This window comes from Prionailurus viverrinus, chromosome B4 (genome assembly GCF_022837055.1).
Source record: "Prionailurus viverrinus isolate Anna chromosome B4, UM_Priviv_1.0, whole genome shotgun sequence".
NCBI lineage: Eukaryota > Metazoa > Chordata > Mammalia > Carnivora > Felidae > Prionailurus > Prionailurus viverrinus.
The window spans coordinates 72,031,095-72,055,687 of NC_062567.1; the positions used below are offsets into that span (position 1 = coordinate 72,031,095).

The following is a 24,593-nucleotide window of genomic DNA, read 5'->3' on the forward strand; positions in this document are numbered from 1 at the left end:
TCCAGAATCACTAATGATAGGAGAACCAGATTTAGAGGTTTTCTAATGTGATGTAACACATCACTAGTTTTTATTGAAGACAAAAATCTAGTTTACAAAAAAATACAGAGGATAAATGACAAAATAATGCTATGAAGAAGAAACCTATCAAATCCAAAGGGTGGAACACTATGTATAAAAGTCATGTCATAAGAAAAGAAAAAAAGGGGTTTTCTAGATTGTAAGAGACTTAAAGGCAATAACCACCAGATGCAATCCTAGATTATATACTCGTTTGGACAAAGAAACCATAAAGGATATTTTGGGTCAACTAGGAAAATTTAAATACAGTTTAGTGTACAAGACAAATTTACTGAATGGAAAAGATGTGATTGACTTAAAAAGCAGATTATTATAAAAGTATGCACAGTATGAATTCATGTTTGAAAAAATGTGTATAAATGCAGAGCAAAACATCTGGAAGGAAATATACTAAGATATTACAGAGGTGATCTTTAACTGGTGGAAACATGATGTTTTTATTTTTTATTTTTACCTATCTGTATTTTCTGATTTTTCACAAAGCACATGTACTTGTTTCTATAATAATGTTATTTTTAAAAATAACAGTATAGCCTTACTGAGTAAAAAAAGCAACTTGCCAAATGATGCATACAGAAAATCTTTAATGAAGACAAAATAACATTATACATTTCATAGTACACATGCATATATCTCACGCTATATAAGAGCAAAAGAGAAACAAACATAGGGAAAGGTGTGGATGGAAATACACCAAGGGGAGGGGAATAAAATTGTGAGCAGTGGCCAAGGGATCTTCAGCTTTTTTGGCAATGTTTTAATTTTTACAATGGGAATGCATTAATGAATTCTTGTGTAATTAAAAAAAATAAGGAGTGGAGAAGACTATCCCTGGGAGTATTGACACATGTTTCCAGAGCCCATGTGCTGATAATCATAAAATAAAAGCCATCTCGTTGGTTTCTATCAATGCCAGCAAGCTTAGCTTTAACTAAGCAGGAAATTAAATGATACCATATTCCTAAAATCCATCACTAGAGTAAAATTTAAGAAATCATAAATACCATTTTAAAAAAGAAATATTTTACTAATAAAGTTCTTGAGGGAAACCTTTATAAGCTTAGTGAGGGAATAGGTAGTGCTTATGAAATTGGGCTGAAAGGATAAAGCCCTGAGGCCATGGGGTGCAGAGTTTCTTTGGTTTGAGCCAGGTCTCTGCTCATGTGAAAGCCTATAAAAATGCGCTGATTTCTTTGCTACTGAAGTCGTAGAAATTGAACGACTTCCACGTTAAGATTCATAATAGCCATATTAATCCCAAAATAAACACTCATTCATATGCACCAAGATTGCCCTCAAAACTCTCCTCTAATGAGAAGCTTTGGATGTCACCAAAATTCAGCACCAATTAAAAGTTGAAAATTTAAAATGCATTTGTCCATATTTTCATGGTTTCAAGTTCAGAAATGGTGTTACACCCTTAAAATGCCAATGTTAACAACTATCTTATGGCCATTATCTCTTATACCAGAGGAAAGACTTGTGAACTAAGCAGCCAGAATACCTACCTTGAGGTCTTTCGGGTTTCGAGGTAAAGACTTCGGCTGTTTCTTGATTTTTGTAAAGTTGAACCTGATGCTGGAGTGGAATTTCTCCACTGGCCATTTGCACTCTGGCCAAAGGTTCTTAAATCTCCTGAGCCAAGAAAACTGTCTGAGGAAGGGTTGTCTAAAAGAATAAAAGTTTGAATAATTAGACAAATACCAACAGTAGTAGTTTTCCATATGACTGCAACCATGTCCAACATTGTATTCCAAAGTAATGTGGCATAGCACCATGTCTCTCATGGAAGAAAGATCCCAGTCTCAACTGCCAGTAAAGTCTGCAGTAAGGGAACTTCTACAAACTATAATTGATTCAGCCATACTAACCTGAAAATTGATGAAGGAGCTGAATCCTGCCACAGCCATGTGCCTTATCTGCATCAATGTGACTCCGTGGTGTCCACCAAAAGTCAACATTTTACCCCAACTATATCTTGCAAGCACTCCCAGGCCTGGGCCTGAAAGAAGGTAGGCCAGACCAGTAAGAAAGCAGGTGGAGGGCCAAGGAGAATTGTAATTCAAATGAACAACAGTTATTGCTTAATAAGCAGCTGGTGTCACTTTGTTTTTAATTACCATGTTCACGACTCAGGGGCTCTCTCTAAGAGCAGAGATAACCTCATTGCTGCTTATTCTGGCTGGCTTATGGCAGGAATGACCCATCATATGCATCTGGTTCTGGTATGATTATCTTCAGTCACTTAATGTCATAATCATCAGACATATCAATACTCCCTCCAATGCGTGATATTGCAATCAGACTAAGTAAGAATTATATTTGAATCTTCTGACTTGTGGCTTACAGGCTGGGGTAAGAAAAGTTTCTTGAAATTTCACCTAGGACTAGAATAATTTCTAAACCCACCTCTCCCTATCAGCAGGATCAGACAATTTTAAACAGCACCTTCAAAATAACTTCAGATATTAGGTTATGGAACTCTGAGGAACACCAGTGGAAAATTGAGAATGATAATGGTCTACTTCTTGAATTTTTGCCTAATGTGGACATCATTTTGAAGACCTTTCAAAGCGAATTACCACAGAACTCTGCACAATATTATGCTATTTCAAATATTTAATGTAGCTCTTGATACTGTATCCAAAAAATAGACCAGGTGACAAAAATAAGTTTGTATTGCAGGTTTGTTTTTGTTTTGTTTTGTTTTTTTAGGATCAGGAATATCGGGATTTAGGATGAATAAGACAGGAAAAACAGCAGTGGTCAAGGGTGGTGTTAGTACCAGTTGATTCACCAGTGGATGAACCTAATCTAAAATTATATTTACTTTCAAAATGAATTATAACCTTTTACCTTTGTAATCAGTATCTATGCGTAACATCTATCACTGTTACTTTAAGGAGAGAAACATAAGACTAATAAAAATGAGTATTATTAAAGGCCAGAACATTTTTATCTTTAAATGCAAAGTAATAACAGTAGAAATCTGTCTCTCACACATTTTGCTACAATATGATTAGGGAATGATTTGCCTAGAGATGTCTACTTAAGGAATAAGTCTACCAAAAAATGCAAAATTACCCTGACAAGTGTGAAATTTGAGACCAAGGAGAAGCCAGAGTAGCCTCCTCAATGGCATTTGACAAAGGCTTCGGCTTTCAAATGCAAGGGGAAAGCACAGGATCAGGCAGTCCGTTTAACCAGAACAAGGTGGTTCTATCCCCACTCAATGAAAGCAATGAATAGTCCAGTATTGCTGATGTAATCAAGCAGCGATAGAGAGGGACCAACATAGGGCTGCAGACACTCTCTTTTTGGTGTTGGTTTAGCCTGGTATTCTGTCATCATTAAGAGATCAGATTGCAAATGCCACAATTAAGATTACTTATTATGTGCACATACACACACAAAACTATAAGGAAGTACACCAAAAATTTAATTTTAGTTGTGTTCCAATAACAGAATGATAGGTATTTTTCTACTTTCTCTACAAATTTTCTACAAGGACAAGGCAATATTTTATGAACATAATGAAATAAACTCTTATATTTTAAAAAATGTAGATCAAGCAATCACTACTATGAAAGTAACCATCATCAGTTGCTCTTGTTAACTTTCAGGTTTATTTAGTTATAAATAGCAGGATGCTTTAAATTATCTACTAAATGCCAGTGTGGCAACCTAGTTTAACATATTTTCCAAAGATAAGACATTGATAATGACTCTAAGCTTGAGCAAAATCATTTCTTTTTATCTTTATCTACTTTTCCTTGTTTAGGGTTTAAAATGTTTTAATTTTCTTTTGTGTTCTTAATAATAAACACAATAAATTGTGTTCTTAATAAAATCAAGAGCTCTTGAAGTCTGAGCAACATTAAGTTATTAACGGAAAGATTTACATTTTCTCTGCTTTCTAAAAATGATTTTTTTAAATCAATGTTTTTAAATAGGTTAATCTTGAGTGGATTAAGAAGCAGATTTTTTAAAAGCTTGATATAGAGAGGCAGAGCCAGTAAAGCAGTAAATGGTAAGCTCCAGACCCTAGATTCTAAAGTTTTGGGGCTTTCCCATGTTCTTTTTCACCTTGATGGAAAAGAGAATAGAGTCAGAATGAAAGGCTGAGAGAGTCAGAATGAAAAGACTAAAGCAGTAAATGGGATACCCACATCTAGCCCAATCAAGCAGTGAAGCTCATGGTGACTGACCACAGAAATTAATGTGGGGATTATCGGAAAAGAATACATACAAAAGAGATAGTAGAGACAAAATTCTGCAGGATTTAAAATCAATTGGAATGGGTGTGGCAGGAGAACGAAATTAGGAAAAGTACACAATAAAAAGTAGGTTTGATTTGAACGGTTTATTACAAGAAAAAAGTATATAACTCTTAGCCTTCACAGATTAAAAATTCTGATGGTCAGAGAGCAACCCTGGAGGTCTGTGACATGCCATACCTTTGCTTGGTCAGGGATTAGATGAAATTTGGTAGGCACAAATCTGAATCCTCTGCTTCACGCTTTAATTTAGAGAATGAATCTAATAGTTCAGCATCCCCATTTCAACAGGGCTGTTGTTATTTGTTATTCATCACATATACAGTAACTGTTATGAAGTTATTTTTTTGCTTTTCCTAAAAAAAAATGGCCTTCAAGCGACAGAGAAAAACTTCAGTGTAAGATTTTGATACGAGGATCAATTTATGGTATGAGGACAAACAGGAAAAATCTAACTCTCAAGAATCATGTCACTGAGTACAAAGCCAAGAATCTGGCCAAATATCACCACAGTCAAGAACATGAGGATTTGAGATAATCTCAGATATATCCTTTGTGAATATTAAGGGTCTAATGAAATTTAGAAGAAAAAAGGCTATATACAGGGGTGCCTGGGTGGCTCAGTCGGTTAAGCTTCCAACTTTGGCTCAGGTTATGATCTCATGGTTCACGGGTTTGAGCCCCACATTGGGCCCTGCACTGACAGCTCTGAGCCTGGAGCCTGTTTCAGATTCTGTCTCTCTCTCTCTCTCTGCCTCTCCCCTGCTCATGCTCTGTCTCTCAAAAATAAATTAATATTAAAAATTTTTTTTTAAAAAGAAAAAAAGCTATACATACAGATGTTTTTAAGTCATATTATTTACAATAGCTAAAAACAGTAAGTGTGAAGGGGACCTAAACTATAGGGAAAATAATGAAGCAAATGATTGCATGGGCCCATTATCCTAACTCATAGCCCCTCGGGTCCCACTGCATTTCTGAATTTAAAATTTTTGGAATTTTAGAGAGATATCCTGGTATATACTATGGTAGTACTTCAAGGTATAATCTGAAGCTGCACCTATAATCAAACATATTGATGGATCTGCAGTGAAATGTGTGGTGATATATCTGCAGTGAAATAAATACTCATATTTATAGATAAATAAAAGACACAAACAGTTTCAGGTCAATTCATGTAGGTTTTGCCAAGGAAATAATTGAGGTCAGGTCACTTTTGATACCAAATGAATTAAGAAAATAATTTTTGGTTTTCAGAGTTTTTTGGATTTTAGAAATGTACATAAAGTATTGTGAATGTGCATATCAGTTCCATGGATTATTAGAAATGAGCATAAAAAGGTAGATACAAAGAATAACATGTAAACAGATGGAAAAGTAAAAATAAAAATATATGGGCTAAAAAAGATTACATGTATTGAATCATACGATGTATACCAAGCATGTACACAGATAAAAATTAGAAAAGGCCAGAGTTGAGTTGTTATGGTCAGCAGATTTTGAGTATAATTTCATGTAACTGTTTATTATTAAGCAATTATTTTAAACTACAAGCAAATATTCTACCCAATGGAAAATCAACATATGAAATTACAAGCAAACACAGCCTGAGTTCAAATTGAAATACTAATGATCTCATTTCATTAATGATCTCATTTCATTATCCACTCAACTGTCCTTCCCCTAGAATGAGCTGTCCAACCAGATTTCAGGCTCTCTGCTCATCAGAAAGGCCTTTCCAATAATAATGATGGCAGAGTTACTTTCTGAGCCAGTTAACTGATTTTTCCATACAAATTATGCACACCCTATGTGGAGACCATTTCCCATACCAGGAGAGGAAATCCAGAGCCCAGGGTAAAGTACCACCCACCTAAATGACATTTAAATATAATATAAATCTAAAAGATCATCATACTAACGTCTTTTTAGGGGAGGAGATCTCATCTTGCTGACAAAGAATCCTGAGGAAGCCAAATAACAATAATTATTATTTGCATTTCATATTTATAATCTCAATTTATCCTTATAAAAATCCCATTAGGGCAAGTTCAATGGTATTACTAGTATTCCCATATTTGCGGTAAGGTGAGGAGATTGAAGAATTAGTAGTGAAAAGACATGGGAAGACCACCATCATCTTCCTGGGTTGTAGTGCCAGGAAGCTAACCAACAAAAACCTCTTAGTTTCCCCAAGACAGAGCCAGAAGATAACTGTTAAGTCCTAACCTTAGGAAGGGGGCAGATGGAAAGTCAGGCAGGCCAAGGACTAGGAATAGCCTAGAGAATGCGGACTTCGGTCATGGGTCACAAGCTGAATAGGCAAGCCCTTGAATATGCAAGCATGGCTGTGGCAGGTGCTAGACAGAAACATGTAGTTAACATTTCCTGCCCTGATGGAGGGACAAGCTTGTGTAGAAATAATTTTTTAGGATTCATGATTTCAAGCAAAATAAATTGGCTAGCTCTGTGCTTTAAATCCATCCAAAACAAATATCCTTTACATCATATATGCATATTAAAAAAAAAAAAAAGCCAAAACCAAAGCTGTACTGCTTTTCACAATGACATAATGAACAAGTAAGGAAATGGATTAAAAAAAAAACTTTTCCATTAAAAATATGTGGTTTGAGACTAGGTCAGTAAAGTATTACAGCAATGCTCCTTCCCCATTCACACACACAGTGATGTTTTATGGGAGAAAATACAATTTTGCTCTTGACAATGTTTTCACTTTGAGATAGTAAACACAAACAATTTGCTAGGAAGAAAGCTGAATGGTACAAATGCCTTGACTCCAAGCAATGCGTCATACCTGAATAATAATTTGGATTATAAGCTGCACTTCTTGTAGAACACGTATAAGGTCGGTCCAAATTTCCTTCCCTGGAAGGTAATATCTAAACAAAGCAAAAGATTTTTCGTAAATCATATTTTTACAATAAAATGGGATAAAAATTTATACTAGGAAAAATGTACCATTAAACAAGATTATGACATATTTCAAAATTCAATATAATTGTATTTTTATATACTATAAATAAACTACATACTAATAAGAAAGAAAAATACATAAACAGTCTGATGGAACTACCGAGGCTTCAAGGGGAAAAATGGGCAAAGTATCTGTTACACAACTTAATGCAAAGGATGTTCACTAGAAGGTAAATATACATGTGGTATATCCTGTTCTGCAAGCCAGCTGTATCATTTATCAAAGGGGGTGACAAAATGTACCTGTTTGGAATCTTTTGATAACTTCATACAGAAATTCTTAATCAGGGGTGGTACTGCACCCCAGTACCAATCTGGAAATGTGTGGATATATATTCAGTTAAATTATTAAAAATGATTATTGGGGGCAGATACTACAGGCATTTAGTGCCCAAGTGTCAAGAATGCTAAACATTCTGCTATGCTTGGAAGAGATTCACACAGCAAAGAATTGTCTCATCCATATTAGTAATGGCTTTCCTACTGAGAAAAACTGCTTTATTACTCAAACCTTAATGTGCAAATAAACCAGCTGAAGATTTTTTTCCTTTTGAAAAAAAAGTATTCATTTTAGTTCCAGGTGTACACAATTATCCAAATTTTCTATGTGTTATGCTACACTCACCACAAATCTAGCTACCATCTGTCACGCTGTATTCCCTATGCTGTGCCTTTTATTTCTGTGACTTATTCATTCCATAACTGGAAGCCTCTATCTCCCACTCACCGTCACCCATTTTGCTCCACTCCCCTCTCTACAACCATCAGTTTGTTCTCTGTATTTATAGATCTTATTCTGTTATTTGTTTATTCATTTATTTGTTTTGTTTTTTAGATTCCACACGTGAGCTAAATCATATTTGTCTTTCTCAGTCTTATTTCACTTAGCATAATATTCTCTAGGTCTATCCATGCTATTACAAATGGCAAGATCTCATCCTTTTTAAATGCTATATAATATTCCATTTGTATATGTATACCATTCATCTATCAATGGACATTTAGGTTGCTTCCATATTTTGGCTATTGTAAATAACGCTGCAATAAACACAGGGGTGCATACATCTTTTTAATTCAGGGTTTTCATTTTCTTTGGGTAAATACCCAGTAGAGGAATTACTGGATCACATGGTATTTCTCTTTATCAGATAAAAAGTTTTAAAACTGTAGATTCTGACTGAGGAGGTCTGGGGTGAAGCCTGAGATTCCGTATTTCTAACAAGCTCCCAAGGGATGCTGTTGTTGCTGGTCCTTTGAGAAACTACACTTTTTATAGCACTGGGAAATCTCAGAGCCTCTGAATATTTACAAATTACCCATTTAATCCCAACAATTTTAAGACACTAGTTTAAAAGAACACTGACCTGTGTTTTTGTGATTATAATATGCATAGGAATAAAATGTTTTCTAAAATAAACAGTTCTCAAAGAACTCATACATAGCCTGGTTCTTGTTTTAACTTTAATATATCAAACAAAATTCAGAACACCAGAAATACCAATTCTAAAAAATTTATATATACATTCGTCCTTTTGAGTATGGCATTTAAATTACATTAGATGAAAACTGAAACCAAAATAATTCATTAAATAAGGGAAGAAAATTATTCCTAACCTGATGGTCAGAAAGTGAAAGCTGGTCCTCTGGAAAACCTGTTTGTCCCAGGAGATGGGTTTTGAATATGGAGTTGTGGTTCACTAACGTTACTTCTCCAGCATCCATCCTCATCCTATCAGCAATATCATCTGCCAAAAGAATCCAGAATTAGTTCAAGTCATATAATTCTTCAATAACTACTTTCCTATGAACAAATCTTTTCACCTAATAAAAATGATTCCCAAAGAACAGCTCTATAGTCAAATAAAACCTCTTTCATAACTAACCATTGGCCAGCAATCTCAAAATGTCATTGTCAAAAAGAGGCCCATGTGCAGAAATTGGCTCATTTGGAATTGACTGAGATCATCTGCCAAACGGTTCAAAACCTGTATAAGTAAGTATTTAAAAAAAAAAACAAAACACATTTAAATCAAAGTTTCTTTAAAAAATTAAATTTTCCCTAAAGAAACGTTGAATGTTTTAACTAGAAAAGAAGTAACTACTTAAAAAAAAAACACACACACACACACAGGGAAAAAAACTCATCATTCAAAAACAAACACTCAAAAACAGTTCATAACTGTTTATTTCCTTTGTCTAACTCAAAAAGTGCTTAAAAATGAATCCACCTGAACTGTCTTTTCTGCAAAAAGTATAATGTATACATATGGCTCTTGACAGATACCAGCTCAATTACTATAATACTGTGGCAGAACCTTACTTTATAACCATCTTTGAGATCTTTGTTAATGTAAGAGAATAGAAGCAAATGAGAGTGACAGAATTCAGTGACTTACACTGACATCAGCAATTAGAGAAAAGGGAAACAAATGACCAGGTAAGAGAGACGGTAGACTAAGCAAAAGGAAAAAACAGAAACAAGAGAGAAGACTAATGTGAATCTAAAAGGAGCACATGAGATGTTATAAGATGTGTAAGATCTAACTGTATAGACTGTTCAACCTATTCCTAATTGGCTACTAGTCCTGACTTTGTATCGATCCCCTTTCTAGACATGAAGAACTATGAATAATGCAAAATGTTGCATTCATAGTGAATTCTCAATGTTACCAGCTAAGTGAAATTTTAAAATTTACCCTAATCAAATTATTCATCACATAGATGGTGGTATAACATAGTACAAAAGAACCGGGACTCTGAAACCAGGCTGCCTGAGTTTATATTCTGGCTCTGCCAGTTATAGTTGTTTCTTAACTTCTGTGTCTCACTTTCCTTGTTGATATTAAACACCCTTGTAAGACAGTTGTAAAAAATTAAATGAATTAATATATTTTAAGTGCTCAGAACAGGGCCTGGCACACAGTAAATGTTTGCTGGTGTGTATTTGGCTTTTTCAATACAATGAATGAGAAAATGGTTCCAAATGATGCTATAAACAGTGTCTCAACCAAGAGTATTGTCTAGTATTACAGTATTACATAATTAAGTTGAGATCTCTCTTAAGATTATTAAGCACAAAGATGCAAATACTGAAAATGTTAAAAACAAAACAAAACAACAACATTTTTTCATTCCAACCTAACTAATCAGAGTAACTAAAAGACTCAATTACTACTTCAGAGTTAGACTTACCCATGTCAGGTCTTTTCACATCACTGACTTTAGCAAAGATACAAAGTTCTATAAAAGAAGACAGAAAACGGAAATGTGACATACTGGAACACCTCTTTCATACAATTATAGAATAGGAAGCCATTCAAAGTGACATTTGTGTTCTTAGGAAAGAAAAATATAAAATGGTAAGAAGAGATGACTTGATAGAGAAAACAGACACTAAAACTAACCTGAGGCAATTTGAAACATTTCCAGAACCTGAGCTGTATTAGACAGCAATCACAGACTACCCACAGAATGACAGAACATTACAGCAAGAAGCAAGTTGGGAGTGCCAAACCTTAAAGATTGATTTGTATATATATGGTCATAAAGTTAGTGACTGAACTGAAATTACAACCTGGAAATTCTTCACAAACTGTTCCTTTATTACCTCATGCTAAACCATTTAATTAAAAAGTGATAGATCTTGTGGTGGTCCTATTAGACTTCTTTTCTAGAAGTTTTACTCAGTGGCCAAACATAAAGCTACTGACACTCTAAGAACAATCAAGGAATATTTCCCAATTGTACTAAAGTACTTTCTCTCCCATCATTAATTAAACTGCTACAAACCAAAGCCCCTTTACCTACATGAAATTTTCTCCTCTGATGTATCCAATTTTCCCAGAAAAAGGAAGTTAGAAGCCTAACTGCGTGGAACTAGGTTAATAAACATGTCCTTGGCACCCAAGCTTCTTGGCAGATTGAAGAGGAGACTAGGGATGGTAGCAGTCACACTTATTACCGTCATAATCTCATTACCAATTTTTTAAAGTTTATTTATTTTTTTGAGAAAGAGTCCACATGCATGCATGCAAAAGCAGGAGAGGGGCAGGGAGACAGAAAGAAACAATCCAGAGCAGCCTCCATGCCCAGCACAGAGCTCAAGGCAGGGCTCGATCTCAGGACTCTGAGATGACCTGAGCTGAAATCAAGAGTCAGTCGCTTAACCAACTGAGCCACCCAGACGCCCCACCATATTTTAAAAAGATTGAGCATATCATCAACTTTAGTTTGTCATCAACCTTATCAATCAACTTCATCAACTTTAGCAATATCAGGACTTCAATCTACTAAGGGCTAGATGATGATAACAGGTATTCTTTATGGTCACAATAATGAAATGCAGGCACAACGGAAGCCTGCTTGAGCTTTTCTTGGCATAGCTACAGACTAAGCAGAGCAATCATCTGATTACCCAGTCTTGCTGGGGAGGGTTCCCAAAAAATTTAAGCCTTGTATTCAGGCTTCAAATATATTTCCAAATGCTCAACGTAACAAAAGGCTTCTATCTGGAAATTTTCCAGGTATTCTTTCCTCTTCTTCCTTTTTAAATAAAGCAGAATCCCCTGGGTTCCACATTAATAATTAAAGCCCCACATTTACATTGTAACACAAATGCATCCAGCTTCTTCAGTGTGCTTATGTTACTTTCTCTTTGGCATTTGCCTTTATGTTAGAAGTAGGGATATCTTACTCCAAGATTCAACATGAAATGCTGGATCTGGAAACGTTAATGCCACCAAACTCTTGTAACCCTAAGATTTTTTTGCCTTTTAAGAAAAGTATTCCGGGGTGCCTGGGTGGCTCAGTCGGTTAAGTGTCAGACTCCTGATCTCGGCTCAGGTCATGGTCTCGCGGTTTGTGAGGCTCTATGCTGAAAGTGCGAAGCCTGCTTGGGATTCTCTCTCTCCCTCTCTCTCTCTGCCCCTTTTCAGCTCACGTGCTCTCGCTCTCTCTCTCTCTCAAAAATAAACTTTTAAAAAAGTATTCAAACAATATTTCCTAGTTCACACATTGTTCATTTAATTTACTAAAAGAATATAAGCTATTACAGCTACTCAGGTGAAGTCAATAGCTGAACACAAAACAATAGGAAAAAAGATGGCGAAGTCCTGACAGTGACAAAATGTAACAAGTATGGCAAAACATGTATAAGCTTACATGCAAACAGGTGACTGTAAAAGAGAATGTTTAGAGCCACAATGAAGTTACTAGAAAGTATTTACTTAAGGAGAGGCGATTAGCTTTATCCAGGACCAAATGCGGTTAGAATAATTTATGATATGAGAAGGGAATGGAAATATGGAAATGACCAAGTGAATCATTCTAGTCTGAACTCTGGATATGTATATGGTACAGTTCGTAGCATACACCACGTATTTGCTTGTGTTTCTCGTAGTTTCACATGCCATCTCTCCCAGTTAGACTCTAGCACCTCAACACTGTAACGCCTTAAAACACTGAGTATTCAATTCCTTTCATACACAAACATTTACTCTGCACCAATTACATACCAGGAATACAAAGATGAGTAACAAATGGTCCCTGCTGCCGAAACACTGTCAACTGGGGGGAAAACAGATCCATAAAAAGATCCTCATAGCAAGAAAATAAAGCCAGTGCAATTGGTAGGAGGCGTGGGAGTCAGGTAAAGAAAAGACTTTCAAAGCAGTAGTCGAGTTACATCACCTTGGCCTGAAGTGGCAGAACCTGTTTTTTAATCCATTTGCTCCCTCTAGACTTAACTCATCAGATGGGTGACATGAAGACCATGTCTGCAGTCGGGATGAATTGGAATGGGGGGGGGGGGGGGGATGAAAGAGACTTCTCAAGAGAAAAATGAAATGAGGCTTCCAGACTGGGACTAAAGGGGAAAAAGGGATCTCTAAACTGGAAGAAGATTCAGGGATCATGCTTAAGAGATGCATAAGGTTTCACTGTAACTGTAATTCCAAATTCTGTGTAATCTACCTTTCAACAGGAGCCCGTGACACCAACTAGCTCCACAAAGACTGAGGAGATGGTGTGATCTACTCCGTTCAGAATATCCAATTAGAACAAAGACGCGAAGTAAAGTAAGTGGTAGCCTCTATAAGGCTTTATATAAATTTTATAAGCACCCCCCCCCAAATAAGTGTACCAAACGTGAAGTGAAATGACCTCAACAAGGCTGACTTGAAAGTGATAAAGGAGTAAGTTACTGCCAACGAGATAAGTGAAAATACTGCAAAGGCACCGATAAACAGAAATCACCAAACTGAAGAGAAGCCGGGCATATAACCCAGAGAGACCACGTTAGGGCACACCAAGAAAGAGACGGTTCAAGGGAATTACCAGGAGGCGATGAGCCAGGTAAACAAACCGTGGCAGTTAAGGGGGTTTTCATAACCTGGGCAGGAGGGTCCAGACGTTTCTTTCTGGTGGTGGCACACTAGCGATATCACGTCTCGGGGAGATACCACAGAGTAAAAGAGTTGGAGAAATGTTTACGTGAGACGCAGAAGTAGTCGAGAAATATCACTCAGGTCTCAAGGAAGGCGGGAGGTGAAGCAGGTGTAACAGAAAGCTGAGCTTCCCGGTGAAAACAGCTTTCCCGTGAGAGAAGACCCTGCTCGGGCGGGAAAGCCCCGAAATCCCAACCGGCCTTTTTGCCCCCAGGAGGGCTGGGCGCCGAGATGGGGCCTGTGGTAACGACAAGGGAGACGGCCTCTCGCCGGCCCGGGAGAAAGAGGCCTGAAGGAACGGCCTCGGGAAGCCTAACTAACGGCCGCCGGCCACATCCCGGCCGGTGGATAGCCGGGGGGAGGGGAGGTGGTCCCAGGGGGCGGGGCAGAGGAAAAAGCGCCGTCCCCACAGCCCTCCCAGCTTCCGCCCAGCCCAACCCAGGCCGCTGGGCCCGGACCGGCACTGCCTCCCGGCCCAGGCTCCCTCCATCCTCACCCCTCCCCCAGCTTCCCGCCGCCACTCACCGAACCGGAACCGGCTGCTATGCGAAGGGGTTTCCGGCCGGGCGCGGAACGCAAAACCCGGGAACCGCCGCGAACCGGAACAGCCTCCACAACACCGGAAGAGCCGTCCGGTGGCTGTGGAGGGGCGGGGGTGGGGCGGGAGGTCAAAGAGCAGAGTTGAGGACTCGGGGGACGCCTGCGCAGTGTGGCCAGGCCTGAGAAGCCCGGGGACCATCTAAGGCTGAAGTCATAGTTTCCCTGTTCCCCTTTCAGTTTGGGATTTTTTCTCGTTCCCGTTCTCGTTCTCGGATTACTGTTAGTGTGCCCGTCGTCCTTCGCTTTTTCCTGTTCCCTCGATCCCCTTGCACGCCGTCTTCTGGTTCCGCTTGGCGATTTTTGCTCTCGCTCAGGTTTCCATGGCAGCTTTTTGCTGTGGCCGTCAATCGGAGGAAACTTGTGGCCACTCTGACGGATGTGGACCTGAGAGCTAACTCGAGCTCTATACCGTGTTTCATTGAGAATCACGGAACGTTAGTGCTTGTAGGAAATATTTTAATCTAACGGTTTCAGGGAAGTGAAGTCATTTCCCAAAGTTATAAAGTGCATGGGAGATCTGGGACTAGGAAACACGTTTCTTAATTTGCAGGCCTGTAGTCTTTGCACTACATCATGCTTGATTGGCCATTCGGGAGAAGAAAAAAAAAAGCAGTTTGGGATTAGTTTAAGTTAGATTCTGGAAACGTGTGGCACTTTACAGACCTCTGGAAGAGTTTGAAACATAGGGAGAGGTGTGAGGAAAGCTATTGGCGGTTCACCAAAGACCTACTTTTCCCAGTAAAAATAGAAAAGGATCCAGGAGTCTGCCCTCTGGAGAACTAAATGGCCCTGGTGTTGCTCCTGTGACTGAATGGATTAACATATAATCTGTACTAAAAAAAAAAATAATTGGAAGAAATATGTTTATTCATTCAGACTTTTTACAAAGTCCTTCAACTTGGCCTCTGGACTCAGGCCCTGTCTAGAAGTCTTGGAGAAATGCTTCTGAATAGACCCTTTAGACCTCAGAAGTCTGAGCTCAGACTTTATTAAAAGAACGGGAGTCTCTGTAGGCCCCAGCCTCTTACCTACTCTGGAAAAAAGGAGATGCTTGCTGAATTCAGGAGATCTTGCCCTGTCAAATACATAAAAGTAGATTATTTGCATCACTTCACATGCTGATACTACATATTGTCCTGTAGTATTGGGCATACCTGATCCGTATCAGTTTTGTCCATCTTAAATCATTCCATAGATCTGTTCATATGGATTAAACTCCGTCTCTATTTCTAGGAGACAGCGATGCATAAGGAGGAATTTCATCTGAAATTTTTCATGTGTGTGATTCAATCTCGCGGGTTAGTCAGGACTCCTCAGAGCACAGGTACCATTGTCTCCTGATTATAAGACCAGTGACAAATGGGTTCTCTTGCAGGAATTTCGATACAGGATGTAAAACTTACTAGTCTAAATGTAGGCTTTAGGGGTCAACTGACTTTATTCCATCCCCACTATCGTAAAATATTTGTCACTGAGTCATGTCTCTTCCTTGCATAAGTATCAGCTGAGATTTTGGTCTGATATGTGGAAATAGGCCCAGGCAGGTAAGGAGGACTTGGGAGTTAAGGAAGAACAAAATTTATAGCACATCACCTGGTAGTTGATTTCTCTGTCCTTTGTGAATTATTTTAACCTTTCTGGGCTCATCTGTGGGAGTCCTGGTTACAATTGTCATTGATACTCTAAAACCTATAAGATAGAGTCCCAAAGAAAAATGGCTTTCTATTACATTTCAGTCTCAAAGTATCTAGAGATATGTTCTGCTTTTCTCTCATTTATGTCAAAGGAGTAGAACCTTTTTTAAGGTAAGATAATATTGAGAAAAGTCATCACTTCTCTAATTTTTCACTGAATTATGGAAAAAAGGCCCTGGACAGCTGAGAGTTACAGAGAAAATGAAGGAGAATAAGTAGCACTTCCTTCCCTGAATCCCACCTTGAGGATAACCTCAAGTAACCTAGAGATACTGCTTTTCAGGGGGAGAAGCTTCAACTTCCAGCATGCTCATACAAAAGCCACCACCTGAGATAGACAACATGAAGTATCTACATGCTACGGATGGTCCAGACACTGTGGAAGGCATACCTATTTTGAAAACTGGTGAGGCATGTAGTTAAACAAGGGGGTGGGGAGAGGTGGAAAGGAGTGTTGGAAAATGAAGTTTATGCATACATTATAAATTAGGATACAACTACCAAATTTGAAATATGAATTAAGTCACAAGGGAGAAAGTGTGTGTGTGTGTGTGTGTGTGTGTGTGTGTGTGTGTGGTGGAGGGGACATAGAGAAAGTAGAAGATCATCTGGGAAACTAGAAAGAGGGACAGTTCTCTCTATGAAGAACACCTTAATTTAGTCAATAGTAATTCAACTGGCTCATAATTGTAAGGCACTAATCTAGTTTATACTATTATTAGCAACCTGGATATGTAAAAATGTGAAACTCAATGGATTATATAAAGGAGTTATTATATTGCAAAGTGATTCCAAATATTGTAAAAAATACTCACCTTAGGAATCCATTTAGTAACAAATTTCTGTTGTATATTTTAAGTAGTGTTTAACTCACAATTTATATGAAACATTGGAAACACATCCCTAGGTTTCCTCTCAAATGAAATACATCTATATTGGAGTTAGTTCACTGCAAACATTGCATTCCCACATGTGCCCCAAAATAGACTAGAAATGATAGAGACATTGTACAAATTATACATATAAGACATAACCTTGTCATTTTTCTAATAGTTTACAGTTTGACATTATTTAGTACAGATTATTTAGTCCAACTCCTTATATTTCAGGAAGAAATTCAAGTCTAAAGTGATCTTCCTCAAGAACTTAAATTCATTGGAATAATTACTCTCAGCCCCTGTGAAATATATTGCAGCATTTATCCAATAATCTTTTGAGCAGTTACTATTCAAAGTCATTATTCTAGGCTCAATAGCTGTGAACACAAACTAGCATTTTCCCTTTCCCCCAGGAGCCTCTGATCAAGAAGGGAGTTAAGTGAAGAGCTTGATAGTTTTGAGTAAGTGAGTAAGTGAAGTGCTTGATACCTTTGGTTTGAAATGAGCGAGTGAGTAAGTGAAGTAAGTGAAGGGCTGGATACCTTTGGTTCAAAATGTTGAATTTCAAAAGAGGATGCCACAGAGATGTAGGGAAGGGAGGGACCAACTGACTGCTTAGGCAGAGCTTCACTGAACTCTAGCAGGGCACCATGTAGGCAGGGCACTATGGTCCAAGAGCCAGTCCTAAGCTTTGAAATGCATAAACTATAGCTTAATTCAGTCTCATAAGTGAACCTAGAGTTAACCATACTCACAAGAAAATGGTTTATACACAAGAATATCAACTTATGATGACTTTGGAGTAATATGTATCTATATATGACAACGATGTGGGGTCTGTGTCCCTTTAATCAGACTTGCTTTGCCCATCCATAAACAGCTGTTAGGTATAAGAAATAAGCCCAGCTGGTGGCCTTGTCCTACAGTTCCTTGAATTTGTATAGATTATTTCTTATTCCTTTATCTTCCCTGCTTTTCTCATTCTCATTTTGCTCTATACCTAATACTCACTTCAGACCCCCTTAGCTCTGATGACTCATTTGGACCTGCTTCTGTGGTTTGAACTCAGCATTATCCCATGGAAAAAAATTCTGATGTTAACTTCTGCCTTTAAGCACTGAGACCCCAGGTAAGAGCTACAGTGAATCCTTCCAGCTTTCCCACTAGAGATGAAGAATCAATATTGGGACGTCTGTTCCTCCTTATCTGTCTCTCTCCCTGCCTGCTTCCCTTTGTTTCCTTCCTTCCTTCTTCCCTTCCTCCTTTTCTTCCTCCTTCTCTACTTCCCTCCTTCTTTTTATTCCTTCCAAGAAAATTGGCCGAGCGCATACTATGTCCGGCACTATAGTTGGCACTGGGAATAAAGCAGCAAACAAAACAAGTACATTGCCTACTTGCATGAAGTTTTAGTCTTGTAAGTAAGTAAGAAGTAATCACATAATCACACACAGTGGGATTATTCGAATGGTCCTAGTACCATGGAAAACAATAATATCACATAATTAGAATGTAAAAACAGGGTACCTAACCTGACCTGAGAGGTTGGAAACACCTTTTCTAAGGAAGTCCTGAAAGATGAGTGTGACTTAGCCAGGAAGAGGGGGTAGAAAAGCTTTTTGGGAAAGAGGACAGTAGAATCTGAGTTGAGAAGGAGTTTGGCTCATTAGAGGAATAGAGAAGACCAGTAGAACTTGGGTGAGGGAAGAGTAGCTGGAGAGTGAACTATAAGGATAGTATAAGAGCCAAATCATGCTATGCCTTCTAGGTCAAATCACTGAAGAGTGACAGGTCTGGCCCCTGGGTTGAAGATGAATTGGAGGGGGCGAGAGTGGTCACCTGATCTGGTGGGATGGGAAATGTCACTGCCTTGCTCCATTCCTCACGTAGGGCATGAGTGAGGAAATCATGCCATCAAATAGCATGGTTGGCAGAGGTGAGCCCAGAGCTACTGATGCCAAAACACCCCCAAAACCTGGCCTGGCGTCCCTCAGCTGCTGCTGCTGCTGCCAGCCTGAAGAATGCATAGGGACTCCTTCTAGGATGGTCAGCTTCTTGCCCCAAGTGAAGCTATATGTGGACATGCTGAGCTCTAATCCTGAAGAAAAATGGAACACATTTTGTTTCTAATCTCACACTTGGCAGGGAAGCAGCTGCAGTTACTATTTTCTCCAAATCCCTGCACATTAGAATAGACAGCTCTGCCTGTACTACGATGAGGCAGGCTGTGTGTGTGTGTGTTTCTGGCCTTTAGAGGGTCAGTTCCTAACATAGGGAAGCCATTGGTTCCCACACTGGGGCACAGCAAAGGAGTGAGTCACCTAGGCCCTAACCTTTGCAAAGAATGGTGGTTAGAATTCCCGGGGAGCCGAGAGTGTAAGACCATCATCTCCAGCAGAATGGCTCATGGGCAGCAGGTAGCTTTGTGGGCCAGACTCTGGTCCAGCGGATCCAGCTGCCCACTAGACCTAGAGCCTCTCCTCTGCATATACCACTCCTGTTCACTGATGGACAGCCGGCCTTAGTAACCTGTGACTCCTGAGATGACTACATATCGGGCTGCAAATGAGGGAGCATACCAGACACCCATCTGCCCCTGTGTTACCACTTCTCCTTGGAAGGGTAAGACCTTACTACCAGATTCCTCACTTCAGTTAGGCTATCTGTCACCAGCATGGCCGAAGGTCCCCCCACCATTCTGTTCTTTTAACAGTGAGACCATCAAACCTGCTCACGCCCTGGTTTATGCAGACCAGGATGCAAAGTTTCTCCAACACTGTGAATGCAACTGATACGTAAAGATGTCACCATAGCCAAAGTTTCTTCCAAGCAGGTTATACTGTTTTCTGCATCAGACACAAGATTCTCCATATACAGATGCCATGTTATAAGTGACCCAAGAACCTGTACCCTTGTTGAAGGAAAATCAGTGGGGGTTCTGCCTCTATAAAGATCATCTTAGTCTCAACTAGTTGCCATTCAACATTGATCTCCTGGTCCCAACCTTCTAGGACTAGCTGCAGAGAACTTAAGTTTTCATGAAGCTGAAACTCTCAGGGCTCTTCAAATGTAAACTGAATTGGGAAGATCATTGAGTAAGAAAATAGCCTTACAAATTCTCTTCTTTCAGTCAAATATGCAAGGATACCATTAGACCTGTGGAACACTTTTTTTCCCCCCATCTTTTATTGATTAATAGAGAAAATCTCATGCATCCTCTTAGGCCACCCTACTCTGGGTGGTCCCCTATCAAACTGCCTCTCAAGTCAACCCAGATAAATAGATTTAAGAACTAAATATATATTCCTTGGAATATAGTGCTTACTAAAACATCTAACCCTTTCACATGCTTGATGAGGTATTAGTAGATCTGAAGTGGAAGACTCCCAGGATTGTCTTATGTAATTATTATTTGTCTTTTCTGTTCTGATACCCACCCCCCCCCCCCCAAAGCTTACCTCTTTAAGGAAAGAAAAAGTTTATCTGGTCTAAGCTTGAGGCTACATATCTTAGCTGAAGAGTTTATTTTCCTCTGCCTTAATCAAGGCTTGAAGTTAGTGCCTTCAGCCTATAGTAGAGGTCATCTGGACACCTGTGACTTCTTTCCTGAGCTAGCTTTCCCAAGAATTTGATAGTAATTGGTGAAAATGACTTCATAGGACCTATTCAAGCCTTTTTGGCATGCAAGTTCATTTTTCAAGTGATGGTGTTCTCAGACCTCCACAACTTGGAACAATTGTTCTCAAACTTTATCGTGCATCAGAATACCTGGAGGGTTTGTTAAACCACATTGCTGAGACCCCACCCCTAGAGTTTTTGATTCAGTAGGTTCCAGGTCAGACCCAAGAATTTGCATTTCTGACAAATATCCAGATGATGCTGAATCTGCTAGACTGGCATTGTCTTAAACCAGTGCCCTACATCAGAAACATTGGTATCAGTGGCTGGTGGCGGCTGCTCTGTCTCCAGGAGTCATCCTCTCCCAGCCAGAGCCAAAGATGACTCTCCAGTGCAGACAGTGGTTTACTGTCCATGCCCATAGTCTCTCCTTAAGGAGTTTTCCATTCTGGTGGAAGGAAACAGATAATTACTAGATGAGATCTAGGAGTTTTGTAGGAGTGAGAGGACCAGATAGATGTTCCAACTCAGAGAGAGGCTCATACCCAATTGCTGCATGTATTTCACAACATCAACCCACCACATCATTGTAGCCCATTTAGAATTCTGAGTCAAGTCCAAAGGAAATCTTAGTGATCCTCTGGTATGACACTCCTACCTTATTCCTGTTTTAGAACCTTTGCATTTGCCCTTCTCCCTATCTGAAAGCTGTTCCTCCAAAGGTAGCATGGTTTTCTTTCTTGTATGTTCAAACCTCTTCCTAGAATGTCATCTCAGCAAGGTTTTTCCAGTCCACCCTATTTAAGATAGCACCTTTGTCACTCTGCTTCTTCTTTTTTTTAAGTTTACTTATTTAAGAGGGAGCAGGTGTACAGCAGGGAATTGGCAGAGAGGGAGACAGAGAGAGAGAGAATCCCAAGCAGGCTCCACATTGCCAGCACAGAGCCCAACACAGGGCTCAAACTCACAAACCACGAGATCATGACCTGAGCCAAAGCCAACTGACAGAGCCACCCAGGTGCCCCTGTCACTCTGCTTCTTTGCTCTGCTTTATTTTTCTTCAAAGCACTTATCACTACTTGATTTATTTGTTTATTATCTGTTTTCCTCACTAGAATGTATGAGGACAGATCTTTTTTTTTTTTTCCATCCTGGATCCCCTTGAGTCTAGAACAGTGCCTACCATGTAATAGGTGCTCAGTATTTGCTGACTGAATGTGTGAAACCTAGAGTAATGCTATTTCCTATTCTTCTGGGTTAGAGTCATACCTGGACAACTGCCATACCTACTTCTCATTCCCAAATGTCCTGGTACACCATTGCTAGCATCCTTAACATCATCTTCATCATCTCATCACAGTGGTCTAAATGTAGATCTGTACCCATTCCATAGTCATGGGTACATAGACATGGGTACACAAGTCATCCTTGTGGTAATGAATGGGCTCATGAGTATGGCATACATCATTCTCTTTATTGCCCCCCCCCCAAATCTGTGCCAGCGTTAGGTAATCATTGTCAAAGAGATGTTCTGTCTTCATGATCTACTCAACTTTCTGGTAATAATGTCTAGCTTTATACTGGTTTGGAGGGTACTGTCCAAAGCTTTCTATATCTTCATTTACCTACCCACTACTTAGCAGAGCTAATGGTCAGGGCATATGAACCACATACTTTAGAATACTTCAGCTGGTTTACTGAAGTGCCCTACTAGCTCAGGATGCTAGTAGTGGTGTACCAGGACATTTGGGAATGAGAAGTAGGTATGGCAGTTGTCTAGGTATGACTCTAACCCAGAAGAATAGGAAATAGCATTACTCTAGGTTTCACACATTCAGTCAGCAAATACTGAGCACCTATTACATGGTAGGCACTGTTCTAGACTCAAGGGGATCCAGGCTAGAAAAAAAAAAAGATCTGTCCTCATACATTCTAGTGAGGAAAACAGATAATAAACAAATAAATCAAGTAGTGATAAGTGCTTTGAAGAAAAATAAAGCAGAGCAAAGCACCTATCTAGGTGTTGCAGAATTGTCTTTAAACATCTTTGGACACTTCTCTCCTCCAGAATGCCTTCTTTTATTTTTTTTTTTTTTTTTTTTTTTTTATTTTTTTTTTAAAATTTTTTTTTTCGACATTTATTTATTTTTTTGGGGACAGAGAGAGACAGAGCATGAACGGGGGAGGGGCAGAGAGAGAGGGAGACACAGAATCGGAAACAGGCTCCAGGCTCTGAGCCATCAGCCCAGAGCCTGACGCGGGGCTCGAACTCATGGACAGTGAGATCGTGACCTGGCTGAAGTCGGACGCTCAACCGACTGCGCCACCCAGGCGCCCCTGGAATGCCTTCTTTTATAATAACTATAATTTTTGCACCTACTCTCTGCCTAGACTTCATGCCAACATCTCAGTAGCTAACTGGTATCTGGAGAGTTCTGTGAAGTCCAAGAGGACCTTCTAAATACCTTCCTGTTCTTCCTGTTTAATATAAAGAATATGCCTTTCATTGTTTGTTACCAAGGCATGACATATGAGGTGAGATATCATTTGGCATTTCTATGTGCATATTAGCTTTTCCTGACAGGCTGAAAACAGGAAGACCACCACAAGATAGTACAAGAAAGAAGAAATAGTGGATTTTAACCACATGGGCTTCTCAGTCCAGCTGGCCTTCTTTTGGGTTCAGTCCTTTTTTTCCCCCGTCATTGTCTGCCAAGTCCTCTAAATTCTGAATTTTAGCTACCAACCGCAACAACTGAATAAAGCTGATTATAGTTGGACAAAGTTCTAGATTTCCACCAGCCCCCTAGTTACCTAAATCATTAGAACAGGCATAGGCCCCCTTGAGAAGCCTATCAGAGGGCCCCAGTGCAAACCGAGGACATTTCAGCTTTCTCCTTTAGAGGAAGTGTCCAGGGTATCCTTTTTCAGCCCCATTAAACCACACCAGCAATGAAAGTAATCTTGGAATGAGTTCAAATTCAGCTGCTGGCTTAGTTTGTTTGCCTGGAGAATTTGTTGGTCTCATCTCTTTTTTTGTCTATCTAACTTGCTGCTTTGCTCTTGTAATTCCTGGTCCTAAACTCTAATAAGCTGTGCAATTTACTCCTGACACTTTTCTTAGGCACCCTAGTTTGTATGGCAATGTTTAGACCTCTTCCTCAACCCCCTCTTCCTTAGCCACCATACTGTGTTTACCTGTAGGCTTCATGTACCTGTTCTGAGGGATGCTTCTCAGCCTCCCCCATTAGAGGGATGAGGGTTGGACATATGTCATATTTCCTACAACTGCCCAGATCTCAAAATTCTCTCCCATCATCAATCTACCATAAAATTATGTATCCAAATTTTGATATGTAAGATAAATCAACCATAGCCAGCTAAAATACCCTTTACAAGTTGTTCACATTCCTTAGAAACTATATTTGAAATTTAAAAGTTGGTTGATAAACAGAAAAGTAGGTAAAAGTGAAACATATGGTGTTGGAATTTAGGATTAAAATTAAAGAAAATCTATTTTTATTTATTTTATTTTTTTTTCAATATATGAAATTTATTGTCCAATTTGTTTCCATACAACACCCAGTGCTCATCCCAAAAGGTGCCCTCCTCAATACCCATCACCCCCCCCCTCACACCCCCCATCAACCCTCAGTTTGTTCTCAGTTTTTAAGAGTCTCTTATGCTTTGGCTCTCTCCCACTCTAACCTCTTTTTTTTTTTCCTTCCCCTCCCCCATGGGTTTCTGTTAAGTTTCTCAGGATCCACATAAGAGTGAAAACATATGGTATCTGTCTTCTCTGCATGGCTTATTTCACTTAGCATCACACTCTCCAGTTCCATCCACGTTGCTACAAAGGGCCATATTTCATTCTTTCTCATTGCCATGTAGTACTCCATTGTGTATATAAACCACAATTTCTTTATCCATTCATCAGTTGATGGACATTTAGGCTCTTTCCATAATTTGGCTATTGTTGAGAGTGCTGCTATAAACATTGGGGTACAAGTG

At 39.2% G+C, this 24,593-nt stretch overlaps 2 protein-coding genes across 14 annotated transcripts in view; one reads left to right on the forward strand and one right to left on the reverse strand.

Annotated features, from left to right (window-relative positions):
* Window positions 1–14,622, reverse strand: part of SENP1 (SUMO specific peptidase 1) — a 51,612-nt gene extending 36,990 nt beyond the window's left edge. The window contains exons 1-7 of one of the 7 annotated variants that reach the window (XM_047865234.1): window positions 13,741–14,297; window positions 10,545–10,592; window positions 9,236–9,337; window positions 8,967–9,097; window positions 7,174–7,258; window positions 6,281–6,322; window positions 1,590–1,749 (exon numbers count right to left, since the gene is read on the reverse strand). In XM_047865234.1, the coding sequence (XP_047721190.1) occupies window positions 1,590–1,749; window positions 6,281–6,322; window positions 7,174–7,258; window positions 8,967–9,080 (401 nt within the window). In that variant the 5' untranslated portion in view covers window positions 9,081–9,097; window positions 9,236–9,337; window positions 10,545–10,592; window positions 13,741–14,297. Of the gene's footprint in view, window positions 1–1,589; window positions 1,750–6,280; window positions 6,323–7,173; window positions 7,259–8,966; window positions 9,098–9,235; window positions 9,338–10,544; window positions 10,593–13,685; window positions 14,298–14,320 lie in introns of those variants that run through there. The other 6 variants (XR_007153759.1, XM_047865228.1, XM_047865232.1 and 3 more) reach the window with 6 other exon arrangements.
* PFKM (phosphofructokinase, muscle) overlaps window positions 13,576–24,593 on the forward strand; it is a 45,792-nt gene continuing 34,774 nt past the window's right edge. For 3 of the 7 annotated variants that reach the window (XR_007153757.1, XR_007153758.1, XM_047865225.1), the window contains exons 1-2: window positions 15,629–15,719; window positions 16,373–16,495. Coding sequence is in view for 5 of the 7 variants with exons in the window: in XM_047865225.1 (XP_047721181.1) it covers window positions 15,638–15,719; window positions 16,373–16,495 (205 nt within the window). In the remaining 2 variants the exon portion in view is untranslated. Of the gene's footprint in view, window positions 13,704–14,533; window positions 14,615–14,708; window positions 14,840–15,628; window positions 15,720–16,372; window positions 16,496–24,593 lie in introns of those variants that run through there. The other 4 variants (XM_047865221.1, XM_047865222.1, XM_047865223.1 and 1 more) reach the window with 4 other exon arrangements.